The 17,744-nt window shown below is 36.4% G+C and overlaps 1 protein-coding gene across 1 annotated transcript in view; it reads right to left on the bottom strand.

The window, feature by feature from the left end:
* The window catches only part of CFAP47 (cilia and flagella associated protein 47), a 562,540-nt gene that overhangs the window by 218,679 nt on the left and 326,117 nt on the right, over positions 1 to 17,744 (bottom strand). The window contains exon 39 of the mRNA XM_040468820.1: positions 13,013 to 13,187. Within this exon, the coding sequence (XP_040324754.1) occupies positions 13,013 to 13,187 (175 nt within the window). The remainder of the gene's footprint in view (positions 1 to 13,012; positions 13,188 to 17,744) is intronic.

The following is a 17,744-nucleotide window of genomic DNA, read 5'->3' as shown; positions in this document are numbered from 1 at the left end:
CCCCCCCCCCCCCCCGCCCCGCTTTTCCTAATGTTAGATCCCAGCTATGTTTCTATAGGAAGTCAGACAGTTACGTGCACTGGGCAGTCCTCCACATCCCAGAGTTGGTGAGGAGGCACCTCTCGGAGAAAAGACAAGGTGATTATTTCCCTCCACAAGAAGGTGATCATACCATAATACTTATTAAAACACCAAAGAGAAAGATCAAAATGTTTTAAGTATAAAGGACAAAATGAAAATTCTCTCAGATTCTATGCTTAAAGGTAAAATAAAGAAACTTAGTAAATGTAGGAATGGTAAATAATCATAGACGTAACGCCAAAAAGAGACTGACTTCAAATACCTTCGTTATGTTTTATTACATATATGTGTGATATTACAATGGAATGTGCCACTAGTTAGCATGTGTTGCGTTCAAATGAGTACTACAGTTGCCCACAAACTTAAGAACAAAATTTCAGACACTATTTTTCCACTGACTTTTATTTTTAAAAAATGAAGTTTTATACTCTATTCACACACACACAAACACACATGCAGATATAGCAGCGGCAAGCAAAATCATAAGATTTTCTAAATTATGTACATACACTTAACTAACTACTTTCACGATTTCTGAATTTGACTATTCTAAAGTTCGGTGTATTAAATTTAATACACCTTCATTAAAATCCCTTCTGGACCCCCATGCATGAAAACAGAAAATAAATTCATAAAATAAAGCTGCACCTTCATTTTGTTTTTCTGAAAAATAAGAAAAAGTGACTATTATACCAGAACCTTCAAATATTAGAATAAAAATTGATCAACCAAGGAGATAAGGCCATGTAATTATTTTCAATCAGATAATATGTGTATAGAAACAGCTGATTTAAAATAGAAATGGCTGAAAGTTATAAGCAGACAATTATAGCAGTTATAGAGCAGACAATAATACACATTTAATATGTCAATCTAGTCACTAACAATTTGTACATCACTTGAAACTGAAAACCAGAGGTTGGGCCTTTTTTATTCAAACAATAAAAGTCAAAGGTTGGGTTAAGTTCTCATACGGCTAGTCATATTTCTTGATGCCACGACCAGTGTCAGTACATCTAACTAGTTAGTTATCCAAAGAAGTAATACCCTGAGTCACAAGATAGACTGAAAGAATGAGCCATAGAAGAGTGACAACCTATAATGAAAATGTCACTCAAAGCATACCCCAATGATGGCAAACACTAGGAACGATTATCTACATCAAATTTCTAAAAGACTAGGATCTTTTCTATTGTGTTCACTGCTATATCTTGGGTACCTTAACACTGCTTATACACAGTAGGTTCTCAATAATAAGTATTTGTTGACTAAAGTATCCCATAATCTAGCTTCTTTGTTCAAAGAGTGAATTATGCCACTATCGACTTGATTCTAGCTGAAGTGCTTACCCTCTGTGTGTTTCAATTTTCTCACCTATAAAATGTGGAAGTTGGGCTAAATCAGGAGCTTTCAAATTGTATTCATCAGAACCCCAGCCTTCTGAGAATGTGCTTCATGAACCACTGCTGGGGATACAATAATAGGTGGGAAGAGGGCAAACAGACTTAGTTCTGAAGCATCTTCTCTGGTTTTGAACAGAGAAGCTTTGGGGCGCCTGGGTGGTGCAGTTGGTTAAGCGTCCGACTTCAGCCAGGTCACGATCTCGCGGTCCGTGAGTTCGAGCCCCGCGTTGGGCTCTGGGCTGATGGCTCAGAGCCTGGAGCCTGTTTCCGATTCTGTGTCTCCCTCTCTCTCTGCCCCTCCCCCGTTCATGCTCTGTCTCTCTCTGTCCCAAAAATAAATAAACGTTGAAAAAAAATTTTTTTGAACAGAGAAGCTTTCCATTTATCTAATTTATATATTGGGTGTTTCAGAGTCCAGAGTGCTGACCATTACACCATGGGACCTATATTGGGTGTTTTATAATATTTCAACCTCCCTCCCAAAACAACTATTGTTACTGTGAATATACTCTTAAACAATCAGTGCATCAAGAAAAACATCTGGGGAAATTAGGAAATACTTTCAGATTAATGAAAATGAAGATAAAAACACAAAAACTTATAGGATTCAACTAACCTAGTAATTTATAGCTGTAAATCCCTATAAGGAATTTTAAACTATAAATGCCTATAATAAAGAAGAAAAGAGATCTGAAATCAAAAACCTAAACTTTCACTTTAAGACAGAGAAAAAAGAAGAGGTACCTAAACTGAAAGTAGAATGAAAAAAATAAAGATTGAAAGAGAAATTAATGAAATAGAGAAAACAACAGAAAAATCTCGGAAACCAAAAGCTAGTTCTTTGAAAAGATCCACAAAATTGACAAACATTTAGCTCAATGGACCAAGAGAAAAAGAAAATATTCAAATTACTGGAATAAACTAGGAGCATTACTTCTGCCTTACAGAAACAAAATGGAGTGTAAGAGAATGGTATAAACAATTGTATGGCAAAATTTACATAATTTAAATGACACAAACCATGGAAACTGATTCAAAAAAGAAAGAGACATTCTAAATAGATCTATATAAGGCACCTGGGTGGCTCAGTTGGCTAAGTGGTTAAGCGTCTGATCTCAGCGCAGATCATGATCTCCTGGTTTGTGAGTTCCAGCCCTGTATCAGGCTCTATGCTGACAGCTCAGAGCCTGGAGCCTGCTTCAGATTCTGTGTCTCCTTTCTCTCTCTGCCCCTGCTCACACACTCTATCTCTCTCTTTCTCTCTCTCTCTCTCTCAAAAAATAAACATTAAATTTAAAAAAAAAAAAATACATCTAGGGGCGCCTGGGTGGCGCAGTCGGTTAAGCGTCCGATTTCAGCCAGGTCACGATCTCGCGGTCTGTGAGTTCGAGCCCCGCGTCAGGCTCTGGGCTGATGGCTCAGAGCCTGGAGCCTGTTTCAGATTCTGTGTCTCCCTCTCTCTCTGCTCCTCCCCTGTTCATGCTCTGTCTCTCTCTGTCCCAAAAATAAATAAACGTTGAAAAAAAAAATTAAAAAAAAAATACATCTATATAACAAGTAAAGATATTGAATCAGTAACTAAAAATCCCCCAACAAAGAAAAGCCCATGACCAGATGACTTTACTGGAGAAATATACCAAACACTTAAAGAATCAACACCAATCCCTCTGAAATGCTTCCAAAAGAAATAAGAGGAAGGAACACTTCCTAACTCTTTCCATAAGGCCAGTATTATTGCACAGACATCATAATAAAAACTGTAGACCAAAATTTCTTATGAATATAAAAACAAAATTAAATAGAATTCAGCAACATATAGAAGAATTATCAGCATTACTGTCTTAATGTGTTTGGGATGGTATAACAAAATAGCATAGACTACGTGGCTCATAAACAACACATTTATCACAATTCTGCAGACTCAAAGTCCAAGAATGAGGTATCAGCAGTCGGGTGAGGATGTTCTTCCGGGTTTCAGATTTCTCTTTGTATCCTCCCATAAGAGATAGGGTGAACTAGCACCCTGGGTCATCTTTTACGAGGATATTAATCCCATTTATGAGGGCTGTGTCCTCATGACCTAATCACCTTCTAAAGGCCATACTTCCTAATAGTATCACCTTGGCCATTAGGTTTTCAACATATGAATTCTGAAGGACCAAAAACATTCAGATCATGGCAATTACCAAATGGGATTTATCACAGGGATGAAAGATTTGTTTAACATCCAAAAATCAATGATAAGCTTTATCAATAGAACAAAAGAATATAAAAAAATAAAAAGAAACTACATGCTCATCCCAATTATGCAAAAAGTAATTTAGAAAAATACAATACACTTTCATAAGAAAAACACTCAACAAACTAGGAAGAGATGGGTAGTTCCTCAACCTCATAGAGGGTATCTATGAGCTACCTACAACTATCATGATACTTAATGATTAAACACTGGATTCTTTGTCCATAAATTCAGGAAGAAGACAAGAATGTGCCCTCTTATCACTTCTATTCAACACTGTAGTTGAAGTATTGACTAGATAAATTAGGTAAGAAAAAGAGATAAAAACAATCCATTTCAGAAGGGAAGATATAAGATGATCTCTATATGCATATAACATGATACTGTAGACAGAAAATCCTAAGGAAACCAGTAAAACATATTAGAATTAAAAAATCAATTCATCAAGGCCACATGATAGAATTTTAATATACAACATCAATTATATTTCTACACATTTGCAATGAATAATCTAAAAATGAAATTAAGAAAACAATTCCATTTGTAATATCATGAAAAAGGATAAAATACTTAGGAATATATTTAACAAAAAAGTACAAAACTTATACTTTTAAAACTACAAAACACTGTTGTTGAAAGATATTAAGGGATATCTAAAGAAATGGAAAAATACTGCATGGTCATGAATCACAAGACTTAATATTGTTAAAATGACAATCTTCTCCAAATTGATTTATATATTCAATGCAATACCTATCAGGTGGCCAGTTGGCTTGCTTGCGGAAACTGACAAACTGATTCTAAAATCCATATGAAATTGTGAGAATACCAGAACAGCCAAACAATTTGGCTAAAAAAGGACAATGTAGTAGGACACACACTTTCTGATTTCAAAACTTACTACAAAGCAAAAGTAATCAGAAAAGTGTGGTACTGGCATAAGGAAAGGCATATAGATCTATGGATGTAATAGAGAATCCAGAAATAAACCATGTATTTATGGTCAACTGGTTTTCAACAAGGGTATCAAGATAATTCAATGCAGAAAGAATGGTTGTTTCAACAAATGGTTCCAAGACCACTGGGACAGCCACATTCAAAAGAATGAAGTTAGACCCTTACCTCAAACAATATACAAATATTAACCCAAAATGGATGAAAGACCTAAATGTAAGGACTAAAGCTGTAAGATTCTTAGAAGAAAATAGAGCTAAATCTTCATGACTTCAAATTTGGCAATGGATTCTGAAATATGATATCAAAAACAAGAGCAACAAGATCAACAACAAAAATAAATTACACTCCATTACAATTAACAACTATGCTTCAGAGAGTATTATCAAGAGTGGAAAGACAACCCACAGGATGGAAGAAACTATTTGCAAAACCTATATCTGATAAAGTATTGTATCTAGAATATAGATGGAACCCTTGCAAATCAATAAGAAAAAGACAGCTTAAAAATGGGTAAAAGTTCTGAATAGACATTTATGCAAATGATATGTAAATAGCCAATAAGGACATGGAAAGAAGCTCAACATCCTGAGGCACCTGATTTGCAGGGAAATGCAAATCAAAACCACAATAGACACCATTTCTTTTTTTTTTTTTCCAGAATTCCTCTTCATTTTTTTTTTAATTTTTTTAACGGTTTTTATTTATTTTTGAGACAGAGAGAGAGAGCATGAACAGGGGAGGGTCAGAGAGAGGGAGACACAGAATCGGAAACAGGCTCCAGGCTCTGAGCTGTCAGCACAGAGCCCGACGCGGGGCTCGAACCCACAGACCGCGAGATCGTGACCTGAGCCGAAGTCGGACGCTCAACCGACTGAGCCACCCAGGCGCCCCAATAGACACCATTTCTACCCACTAGGATCACTGAAATTAAAAAGTCAGATAACAAGTGTTGTTGATAATGTGGAGACAATGGAAACCTCACACGCTGCTAGGGAAATATAAAATGGTATGGCCACTTTGGAAAACAGTCTGGCAGTTCCTCAAATGTTTAAACATGGTTACCATGTGATCCAACAGTTCTACTTACAGATATATATATATAAACACACCCAGGAAAAACAGAAACATATGTTCAGCCCAAAAAATGTTTATAGCAGCATTATTCATACTAGGCAAAAGGTAGAAGCAACCCGAACATTCATCAACTGATGAATGGATAACCCAAATGTGTTATAGTCATACAATGGAGTATTATTTGGCCAATGAAAGGAATGAAGGATGGATACATGATACAACGTGGGTGAACTAGGAAAACATTATGCTAGGTAGAAGAAGCTAATCATAAAATGCCATATATTACATGATTTCCTTTATATGAAATCTCCAGAAGAGGCAAATCCATGTAGAGACAAAGATTAATGATTAATTAGGACTGAAGGGTAGGGTGGATGATAAGGAGTTGATAGCTAAAGGGTAATGAGTTTCTTTTTGAGGTGATATAAATGTTTTAAAATTAACTGGGGTAATGGTTACATGTATTTAGGCATATATTGGAAACCACTGATTTATACACTTTAAATTGGTGAACTGCATGATATATGAATATCTCAATAAAGTTATTACAAATGAAATACATTAATAGAAGAATAAAGTTTAAGATGAGTATAGGTAAATACCCTTTTATTTTTCACTTGATGTAAATTCAAATGTATATAAAGTATTTACATAACAGGTATTGCCTTTTATGATTATGATTACAAGTCTTCTCAGAAGGTAGGCTATAACGTAAACTATTACATTTATAATTTTTTTAATGTTTATTTATTTTTGAGACAATGCAAGAGACAGAGTGCAAGCAGCAGAGGGGCAGACAGAGGGAGACACAGAATCCGAAGCAGGCTCTAGGCTCTGAGCTGTCAGCCCTGAGCCCGATGTGGGGCTTGAACTCACAAACCGCGAGATCATGACCTGAGTCGGCTCACGCCCAACCGACTGAGCCACTCAGGCGCCCCTACATTTGTAATTAGATATTAACCCTAAAGATTGTAGATAGAATATATGGTTTTTGTTCTTAGGAGATTTTGATCTTAGGAGATTTAAATGTAGTATGTGGATCACTGATTGCCTTTTGGAATTTAATAACATTCTTTTATAGACTGTAATTGGACTTGATGGCTTACAAATGTGGCAATCCTATATGAAATATGCATTTGAATTATATTTCTAACTGAATTAAAGAAATTCTATTTCAAAAGTCCTGTGCAAATTTAAAAAGTTTTTACCAAAAACAATGTAATAAATATATCACCACAAATTTAACTATAGCTATTTTGAGAAAAATGAACTAAAGTACACTTTTAAGATTGGGTGATTTAGTGATATGAACAGTAAAGTATAGTCAATTGCTTCAATTTAACTCAGCTTAAGCATTAAAACTAACATTTTAACTGGTACTCTGTTAAATGAAATTTACTTTTATTCTATTTGAAATGCATATGTGGTTATTTGATATAACCCAGAGATATTAGGTTTATTTGTCCAAGAACATTTAATAAATTTTAAGCAGGAATTTGTGTTCATTTTTAGTGCAACAATTTTTCAGTCTTATTTTCATACTGAAGGATAATTTGGCTATTACAATAATGTATTTAATCCTTATAAAATGGATAGAACTACATATAATATAAGTTATTAATAATAAATTTCTAGTACAGTTTATAATCACATTACATATTAAACAGCTGTCATGGAAGGATTTAGTGAGTACCTGTCACCTATTAGATCACTAGTTATTAGTAAGTATTAAAGAATTAAGAAAATTGGAATCAAATGGGAGAAGGTATAGACAGAGAACAGTGTTCCTAAAATATGCACTAATATGCCTGCCATATATCCCTTGAGAGACAACAAGAAATTGAGTCAAAATAAAATACTAGAAGCTGAAGAGGTAACCGTGGAAATGAGAGTTTTGAGCTCTGTGTAAGTGATCAGCAAAACCAGCCTAGAGCCTATTTTTCATGGGTGGCACAATACACATAGGACCCTCTATACTAGGGAGGTAAGTGCTCCTGGATCCACTGGAGATTTCCTGTTTACCTCTACCCATTTAGGGTCCTCCCGCCCATATATTTCAATATACCCAGAATCACAGGTAGATGAGATTTTAAATCAAGATCTACAACCAGGCAAAAGTCTAGGTTTTATGAGGCCTGAGGCTTTGAAAATTTAGGGACCTTCTTGAAGAGAAAGAATGCAAAATTGCAAATATAAAACTAGGTACAGGGACTAACAAGTGGGGTCAAAAAAGGAAGAATAGTAAAATTTATGTGTCTTTGGAATCATAGTAAATCTGCCTCTGAAATCACTAAATGTTTCAGTAATATTTTGTGGTCAGATTTAATAGTTCTGGTGCCTAGAGGTGAAGTATTTTAAGGGTGACAAGACTAGAATATAATGAATGGCTGCATTTATTAGGTATATCATATAGCACTTGAATTCTTCACATATGTCATCTCATTAAATCTGCATCTCATCGAGAAGAGATAGATGTGATTACTTTTTCCATTTGTGAAGTACTGATGAATACTTGAGTCATGAACAGTGGAAGTAAAGAAGGAAAGAAGAGAAGGAAATAAATTGCAAAAACTGAGAACCAAAAGATAAATTGCAGTATGACCTCAAAAAAGAGAAGCGTCAAGCAGATAGCCAGATTTCTAATATAAGACACAGGGTGGATATATGTCCCATCATATGAAAAGATAAAGATTATATGATAAGGAACAAACTCAATGGAGAATAATAATACATTCATTTTGAATCTGAGGGACAAATCTATTTGTATATATATTTGCATACATATATCTAGGTAGGCATGTCATATGCTTCTGAATATCTGAGTTGAAAACAGAAGGAAAATGATAGGAATAGAGATAAATGTTAGTGATGTTAATGGTAGTTTTAACTATGGGAGTGTACAAAATCCCTTACAGGATACATTAAAAGTAATAATAGCCCCAAGAGAACAAGTAGGACCTTGAAGACTCCCATATTGATGGAATAAACAGAAGAACCCACAAAAAGACTAAGCAGAAATCTTGTCAAGGGGATGGAGAAGAAATGCTGGGAACAAGGTTAAAGACTTATGTCAAATGTCTAGACTTCTGAGTACATGCCTAATCATCCAGGTTAAATGTAATAGAGATCCAGTAAGATGTAGACTGAGAATGGTCCATTGGCTTTGGTAATTAGAAAGCAACTGCCCATTTTACTACAGTGGTAGAGCAAAAGCCAGATTTGAGAGGTTGAGAACTACTCATGCAAGAATACAAACTGCAAATACAGATCACTCTACTGAAAAGTATGTTTGTCATGGGAAAAGCATGAATTTCTTTAGTTTCTGAAGCCTGAGAAGGTTTGAGGGTCAAAAGTGAAGGAACTGCTCTCAAAGAAGGAGGAGCTGTGATAAAGGATGGAGAAGAGCCCAAGAGCAGGTTATCTGGGATAAGACAAAGGTCTTGCTACACACAGCAAGGTTGATAGAGTAGAATCCTACTATTTAGAGACTAAGGGGGATGGGCTAAGGGGGTTAAGGAAGAGTATGTGGTCATGTAGCCCTTTCTGCTCTATGACAGAGGTGACAAGGTCATTTGCCCAGTGAAGGTTGGAGATGGATAAGGACTGGAGAAAAGAGGATGTTTGAGAAGACTAAAAACTGTGTGGAAAGACTGTTGTGAGCCATGCTAGAGTCCTTAGGTATGCAAGTAGAAGGATCAATGCCTAGACAGAAATATCTATTGGGAGGATTAAATGAGAAAAAATATGAAACGAACTGTCACAGTGCTTTGCATATTGTTGGTGCTCAACAAATACTAGACCTAGACCTACTCCAGTCTACCAACACAAAAGTGTCACAGGATCTCTGAGACCTATGAAGTGGGACAACACATGATGTTCCTTCCATGGGAAAATGTTGTCATATATGTACATCTGTAGAGATGGATTCACCCACTTATATGCATATACACTCTCTCTACAGCTTTCTTTCATTTCGTTGAAAGCATTATAATGTTAAATGGTAGGATGGGAAAAATAATACCTTTCTAAATGATGGAGCTAAAATAAATATGGATTTAAGTAGATTATTTTAAATAATTTCAGTAATAGCTATTATTAATCGGAAATATGGACTTTTCATTAGGAATTTCAAAAAGGTAAAAACTGATAGGAAACATTGATATGAATGGGTTGAAGACAGCCACTTTTAATACCTCAAAACTAGTTCCAGGGGGTGCCTGGGTGGGCTCAGTTAAGCGGCCAACTTCAGCTCATGTCGCAATCTCGCAGTTCATGAGTTCAAGCCCTGCATCGGGCTCTGTGCTGACAGCACGGAGCCTGCAGCCTGCTTTGGATTCTGTGTCTCCCTCTCTCTCTGACACTCCCCCCGCACATACTCTGTCTCTCTCTCTTTCTCAAAAAAAACATAAAACATTAAAAAAAAAAAAAACCTCGTTCTTTTTGATGACTTTAGAACTTTAAGAGATTATAAAAATGACCCTACTTGTACCTCTTTCCTGCAATTAGCAGGGACACTGGGCTATTGCTACTTCTCCAGATAAATGCTTGTCATTTCCTTCTTTCTCCATGCCACCCATAAAAAACAAGATTTAGGGGTGCCTGGCTGGCTCAGTCTGTAGAGCATGTGACTCTTGATCTCAGGGTTGTGAGTTCAAGCCCCATGTTGGGTGCAGAGATTACTTAAAAAAATATTTTTAAAAACAAGATTTGTTTCTATATTACTGTATTTATTACTAGGAATTTTATGGTTTGTTTTCTTCAAAGTGGCTTATATCCCAAAGATTAGATTTTTATATGCTTAACTCTACTATTCTTTGTCCCAAATTCTAATAGAATATTATTTATTAAACTTAAAAAACATCTATTTTTTCCTTTTCATTAATCAAGTCCACCGCTTAACAACAGAATGTACACTATTCAGGCTATGTATTTTATTCAATCTGCTACTATCCTGAGTTAGAATATTCTGTTTTTGTAAACTTAATTTATTTAAATGTATGCTGAAGGTTGCTGAAACAGAAACCTGGGCTACAAGCTCTACAAAGCAAACTGCCTAGAAAATCAAGTTAGACAGGAACTACAATATGCAAATTACATTTTAAAACTTTTCTGCATGATCTTTTAAAAAATTTACAGTTCTATTTTTCTTAATTCTCACAATATCTTCTTACTCAAATACACAGTTAACAATTATATGAGAGAAATATATTAGCCTTTGAAAATTATCTAAGTGAAAGATTTTTAAATATAGATAACTTCATACTTATTTATAATTAAACAGCATTTTAATATGCCAATTTTCATCATTTTTCCCAAAGGAATTGATGCTCAACAGTGTTGAGTGAATGGCTGAATAAGTGAATTGTTTGGGCTGGGAATCCTAGCTGGGCTTATAATACACAGTTTTATCCAGTTATCTCAAAGGGGTAAAAAATTATCCTAATAAATTCTCCACTTAAAAATTTAATAGCACAGGGGCACCTGGGTGGCTCATTTGGTTAAGCGTCTGATTCTTGATTTCAGTTCAGGTCATGATCTCAAGGTTAGTGAGTTCGAGATCCACATCAGGCTCTGCACTGACAACACAAAGCGTGCTTGGGATTCTTGCTCTCTACCTCTGTCTCTCTCTCTCTAAAAATAAATGAGCACTTAAAAACATTTAAATTTTTTTTTCAACGTTTTTTATTTATTTTTGGGACAGAGAGAGACAGAGCATGAACGGGGGAGGGGCAGAGAGAGAGGGAGACACAGAATCGGAAACAGGCTCCAGGCTCTGAGCCATCAGCCCAGAGCCCGACGCGGGGCTCGAACTCACGGATCGCGAGATCGTGACCTGGCCGAAGTCAGCCGCTTAACCGACTGTGCCACCCAGGCGCCCCGAGCACTTAAAAATATTTAATAGTACATTGAAAAGATTAAAAAGACAAAAATTTCACTTAAGAGCTGTCACCAGCTTGACAGCTAATAAGTCAAACATGCCCTCACAGTTATTGCATAAACTCAAGCTTTTCTGTTTATTTTTTATTATTTTGAATGTTTAGATAGGGCACATACTCTCCAGTCTATGGTAGGCTCCATCATCCCTCTTGTCTGAGACAAGACCTAATTAATAAATCCTTGTTATCTGCTTGGCCACTTAGCATTTGAATCTGGGATCTTAGATCTCCTAGGAAGGCAAAATGAACAGATGATCTTGTGACATTATGATGTGTAACCACCTTTTGGATTTAGAAACATTTTATAGTTAACACAAAGCCACAGGAGGGGTGCCTGGGTGGCTCAGTTGTTTGAGTGTCTGACTTTGGCTCAGGTCATGATCTCATGGTTCGTGGGTTTGAGCCCCGCATTGGGCTCTGCACTGACAGTGAGGAGCCTACTTGGGATTCTCTCTCTCTCTCTCTCTCTCTCTCTCTGCCCCTGCCCCATCTGCATGCACTCTCTCTCTCTAAATAAATAAACTTAAAAAAAAAAGCCACAGGAAAGGAAAAAAGGAAAATTTAACAAAACCTAAGTTAGCAACAATATAAAGTAGAATCCATGACACTGGAGTCATGATACATTGTAGGAATAGCCCTAGTAAAGAAATTATAATCCTATTATTATCTACCATCTTGGAAAGAAGTGAAAAGAAACCTAATTTTGGATAGTTTAAGTTGCTTAGTCACACTGTTTACATCTTATTGCTTGTATTTAATAATGTAAATTTATTAATAGTCTATTAAATCTGGGTTGGTCCTTCATAATTAGAATAACAGAATAAAAGGGGATCAGGACACCAAGAATAAGTATTCAACTACTAAACGTCCTAGTCCAGATCAAAGATAAATTACTCATAAATAACACCTGTTCTCCTCTGATATGCCTTTGCCACCAATATCTCTCCTATCCTTAAAAGCTAACCTGAGCCTTGACTCCAGCACAACTGCTACAACCTAGTACACTGTCAAAGCAAGAGCTCGCCTTTCTCAAAGTGTACTTACTATCTGTATCGGACAACCACTCCTTAACAAAGAGTAACAACAGGTCTACAAATTTCAGTATCAGCAATTTAGCACTTAAATTCAGTACATAACTTAGATTACTGTATTAGAGTATGTTGGTTATTTATAATGCAAAATATTCAATACCATATATATACAATGAACCATCTCTTCAATTATATTATGAACATCCTATTAGTAGAGATAATCTCTGAATTTTAGTCTTTCACAGCTCCTGGGACAGAACAAAATATTGCAGTCCCCATGGTACTGATTACCTGTTTTATTTGCAGGTTGAATTCCTTGAGGCTGAGTCAATTTAGTTTGAGTTTCTGGAATCCGAGGAATGTAGATTTTCTTGGGGATATCAAAATGTTCTGGAAGGCTCAGTTCTGCTGTGTATGAAATGGACTTAGGCTTCTTCCACTTTGAGGTAGTACAGAGAACACAAGTCTGCAAATAAACAATCATTGGAATGTAATTCTCTTAGCCTTTACCTCCAAAACACACACAAAAAAGCATTTTATACTTAGACCCCTTATTTGTGAAAAAAAAAAATCCACCAACGGATTAATTAGTTCATTTCTTTAGACACAGTATTATTTAAATGGTGGAAGAGAACACTAACATGTTTTATACAATCAATGGAATCATCCTTTATTAAGACATGCTCAATGCCCCTTGCTGTAATCCTTTCGGTATTGAATTCGTTGCTACAGGGAAAAACCAATTCCACTGGTGAATGGCATTGAAAAAGTACTTTCTTCCTTGAGTTGATCCCTGTGCTGCTTAAAATCTAACCCATCAGTTCTAGTTCTTATGAGAACTACAGTTAGGGGTGCCTGGGTGACTCAGTTGGTTGAGGGTCTGACTCTTGATTCTGGCTCATGGTTGTGAGATCCTGACCCCTGTTGGGCTCCCTGCTGGGTGTGGGGCCTGCTTGGGGTTCTCCCTCTCCCACTTCTTCTGTCCCTCCCCTGCTCATTCTCTCTCTCTCTCTCTCTCTCTCTTTCTCAAGAAAAAAAAAGAAAGAAAAAAAACATGATCCCCTCTCTTTTGCTAATGACAATTTTGTAAGTATATGTGCATGTACATATACATATATGTATATTAGGTCCTGCCCCTCCATAGACACCCAAACCTACCTTTTTTTCTTTCTCCCTCTCCCATTCCAAACATACATTTTACACATGTTTGATATTTTTAGTCCCTTCAGCCACTTCTTATATAATGGGGGTGACAACAACTCACCATCATGCATATGATCCTCAAAACACAATCTAGTTCAATACTGTCCTTCCTAAAATGGAACACTGAAGAGAAAGCTGGCTCTCTAGGTGTGAACCAAGCAATGCAAAGCACAGAGGTAGGTGATCATTTATTTTTATTTGGATGCTCTACTACTAACATAGCACAACCCAATGGTTAGACCACGCACGCTTAAAGGCAGAGTGACCTGCATTTATAACCCAACTCTAAATAAGTTTGGTCAGGCTATAACCAAAGCCACAAAGCCCTCATTTGTAAAATATGGGCAATAAAAGTACACACTGCCTATCCCTGGTGTGAATATTTAAAATGAAAACAAAATCCAGGTCCTTGGAACATATTTTGGGTACTCAGTAAATGTTCGCTATTAGTAGCATCACTGTCATCATCATTATCATGATCCTGGTCAGAGTATCATTACTCGACAAAAATAAATGTTAGTGCCATCAGCAATCTTCTTCATTCACCGGGTTTGTTATCTAGAAACTCCACAGGAATTTTTTTTTTCTACAAAGTGACATTTTTCAACTACTTTATTTTGGAAACTAAAATCACGTCAATTAAAAAACAAATTAATTCATTTACATTTATCATTGTTGGTGTTTGGTTCATTTTTCGAGTCACTGTGAACAAATTATTCACATCAGCAATTAGCTCTTTAATCTAAATGTATATCATCTGCCTTCTATATCTTTAAGTCATTGAGTCATGGTATATTGACATAGACTCTCTTCTTGGCCAAACTCTAATCAGAGTCCTCCAAGCCCTTTACTCAGTAGGCCTCAACCTTGGCCTACAATAACTGCAGACTTTCAGTACAAATGATTTTTTTCTGCCTATCCCCTTCCCTCCCACACGCGCATGCGCGCGCGCGCGCACACACACACACACACACACACACACACACACACGTAGACTTGAACAAGCACTGACATAGTTTCTAACAATTCAAGGCCATAACCCTTGGATGATCCCACTTCCCCTTAAACTGCCTACCTCGGGCGCCTGGGTGGCTCAGTCGGTTAAAAGTCCGACTTCGGCTCAGGTCATGATCTCACGGTTCGTGAGTTTGAGCCCCGCATCGGGCTCTGTGCTGACAGCTCAGAGCCTGGAGCCTGCTTCAGATTCTGTGTCTCACTCTCTCTCTGACCCTCCCCTGTTCATGCTCTGTCTCTCTCTGTCTCAAAAATAAATAAACATTAAAAAAATAAAATTAAAAAAAAACTGCCTACCTGAAGGAGCTCAATGCTGCCACCAGAATATACTGTTTGTTCCAGCCAAAACCTGGTGATAGGTAGGTACACCCTGAACCCCCTTTAGAACAGTTACTTTAAAAAGCTTGCTATTATAAATCCTTTCTTCCTCCTCCACCCATTGCACTGTCTCCATTTTTCTCTCTCCTTTTTGAGATAAGTTTTCTACCACCTAGAACTGTCTTTTCAAGGTCCTCAGAATGCAATCAAGGAAACAGTAATCACAGCCAGGTAGGTACCTCATTCTAATTTGTACCACTGTCTCCAGTTATAAAGACCCTAGAAGTTCATTTCTCCTGCAGATAAGCATCAATGAACAAATCCAGATCACAGTGACCAACCCCCTCCCACTTATAAATGTCCACTTCCCTGATTCTGCTCATTATTATTAAGTTCCCAGCTTCCTTCGTTAGTTTCTCACCCTCCCTTTAAAACTCTCAGTTTCTTCTGTACAAATTTAAGTTCAGTTCATGCTGGGTCCTTCTCCCTGTTTCAACAGTTAATGAATAAAGTCTCTCCTTACTGCTATAACTAGTATCTAGCTTTGTTTATCTTTGACAGTATCAATAGGATTACTTCATGATTATAGTGCACTTAAATTATACAAATACAAAAACCATTGCCTTTACCTTTCTGAATTCTCACCAAGCAGATCTTTTAGATTTCCTTTTTTTTTTTTAAATGCTTATTTATTTTGAGAGAGAGGGAGAGAAAGAGAAAGAGAGAGAGCACACAAGCGGGGAAGGGGCAGAGAGAGAGAGAGAGAGAGAGAGAGAGAGAGAGAATTCCAAGCAGGCTCCACAGAGCCTGACATGGGGCTCAATCCCATGAAGCATGAGATCATGACCTGAACTGAAATCAAGAGTCAGACACTCAACTGACTGAGCCACCAGGCACCCAGATTTCCTTTTTTAAACATATTATTAAATTCTAAATTTCAATGATTTTTTTCTACCATTTATCCCAGGGTATATGGCATGGCTTTTAAAACATGAACTTGAGAAAATACAAGGAAACTACCCTGTAAGTTTTCTTTCCAGTGTTTCTGAATATATCATTAGAGTTGATTTAGTAATGACCAATAGAATATGAATTCAATAAATGAATGCTAAGTGGTGAAATGGCAGAAATTCATGGTCCTGACAAAAGATCCTGTCTCTCACAGTATATAAAGTAGATATATCAATTTGCTATTACTCTATAAATATTTCAAAAATTCAAATTCCACATGGTTGTATACCAAAAAAAAAAAAATTAGATATGCCACTTTTCTTTGGTAGAAGAGGAATTACATTTATTCAATTAGATTTAGTTCTAAACAGATTTATACCAAGATTGATTTTAGATTTTGTTATGCGATTATTTTATGCTATAACAGCGCATTCTAGACTTTTATTTCATTAGTCAATTTCATTGACTAATGAAGTGAATATATCATTTGGACACTATACAGGGGAAGGAAAAGAATAATGGACTAGGGGGTAAAAACCTGGGTTCATTTCTATTCCGTCACAAATCAGTGGTGTGACCTTAGGTTACCATCTTACTACTTCAGATGCTTGGTTTGCAGGTTTGTAAGAGGTTGGACTATGTGTCTCTGAGTGTCTTGATTTCTTTTCTCAGCTTTAAAATACAACAATGTCTCTACCATGATCTGGGCTGTAATTGCTACCCTGTCAGTGAGGGCAACATAAGTCTTTTCTTTTTTTTTTTTTTTTTTGTTTATGCCTCAGTCATTTCTTTTTTTGTATTAAAGAGGAACTCTACCTCCTTTATGTTTCTGCATGGGGTCACTGAAATAATTTGCAAAGTGCACATAAAAGCATGTTGGAAAAAAGGTGTGAAACACTATATAAGGAGAGAGTCTTTTTAAAATTAATCTTGTTTACTGTTCCGCTGTAAAACTTATTAGCATTATTATGGTTCAAGAGTGCACTGATAATTGCACTTGAAAAGAACCCTTTATGATTAGATGTGGATTAACAGAATAAGATGCATCTGTGAGTTCTGATTTGCCGCAGCTGGTTTTCTTAAACTGGCACGTTCAACCCTTCTCTACTTATTTTGTGCATCTGGTAAGTTTTGGCTGAAATCAAAGATGTGTGATATTCACAGAATTCAAAGAAAATAGTAATCTTCAGGTAAAAAAAAACTTTTAATTTTTAAATTTAGAGGCTATTTAAAACATTTCAATTTCAATTTTAAAAAAGGCAAGGGTTTTTCATAAATTATCATTATGTTGTTGTTATTTCCAGCAACCAATTGGGAGACGTACACACACACAGATGCCTATCCTGCAAATGTGGTTAAGTAGACAAGGGTAAGTACACAAGATGGCTCGGACTGTGAAAAATCAGTCTATGAGGCAACCTGGATAGATATGAAAACCTCAGGTTTAAAACGTTATTTGTTTGTTCAAGCACATATTCAATTCAATTAAACAATGGCAGAGCATGTCTCATGCACACGACAATTAGGGGTAAATAAA

The sequence above is a fragment of the Herpailurus yagouaroundi genome, unplaced genomic scaffold (genome assembly GCF_014898765.1).
Source record: "Herpailurus yagouaroundi ecotype Mexico unplaced genomic scaffold, PumYag 67793, whole genome shotgun sequence".
NCBI lineage: Eukaryota > Metazoa > Chordata > Mammalia > Carnivora > Felidae > Herpailurus > Herpailurus yagouaroundi.
This window is presented reverse-complemented; position numbering and strand designations above follow the sequence as displayed.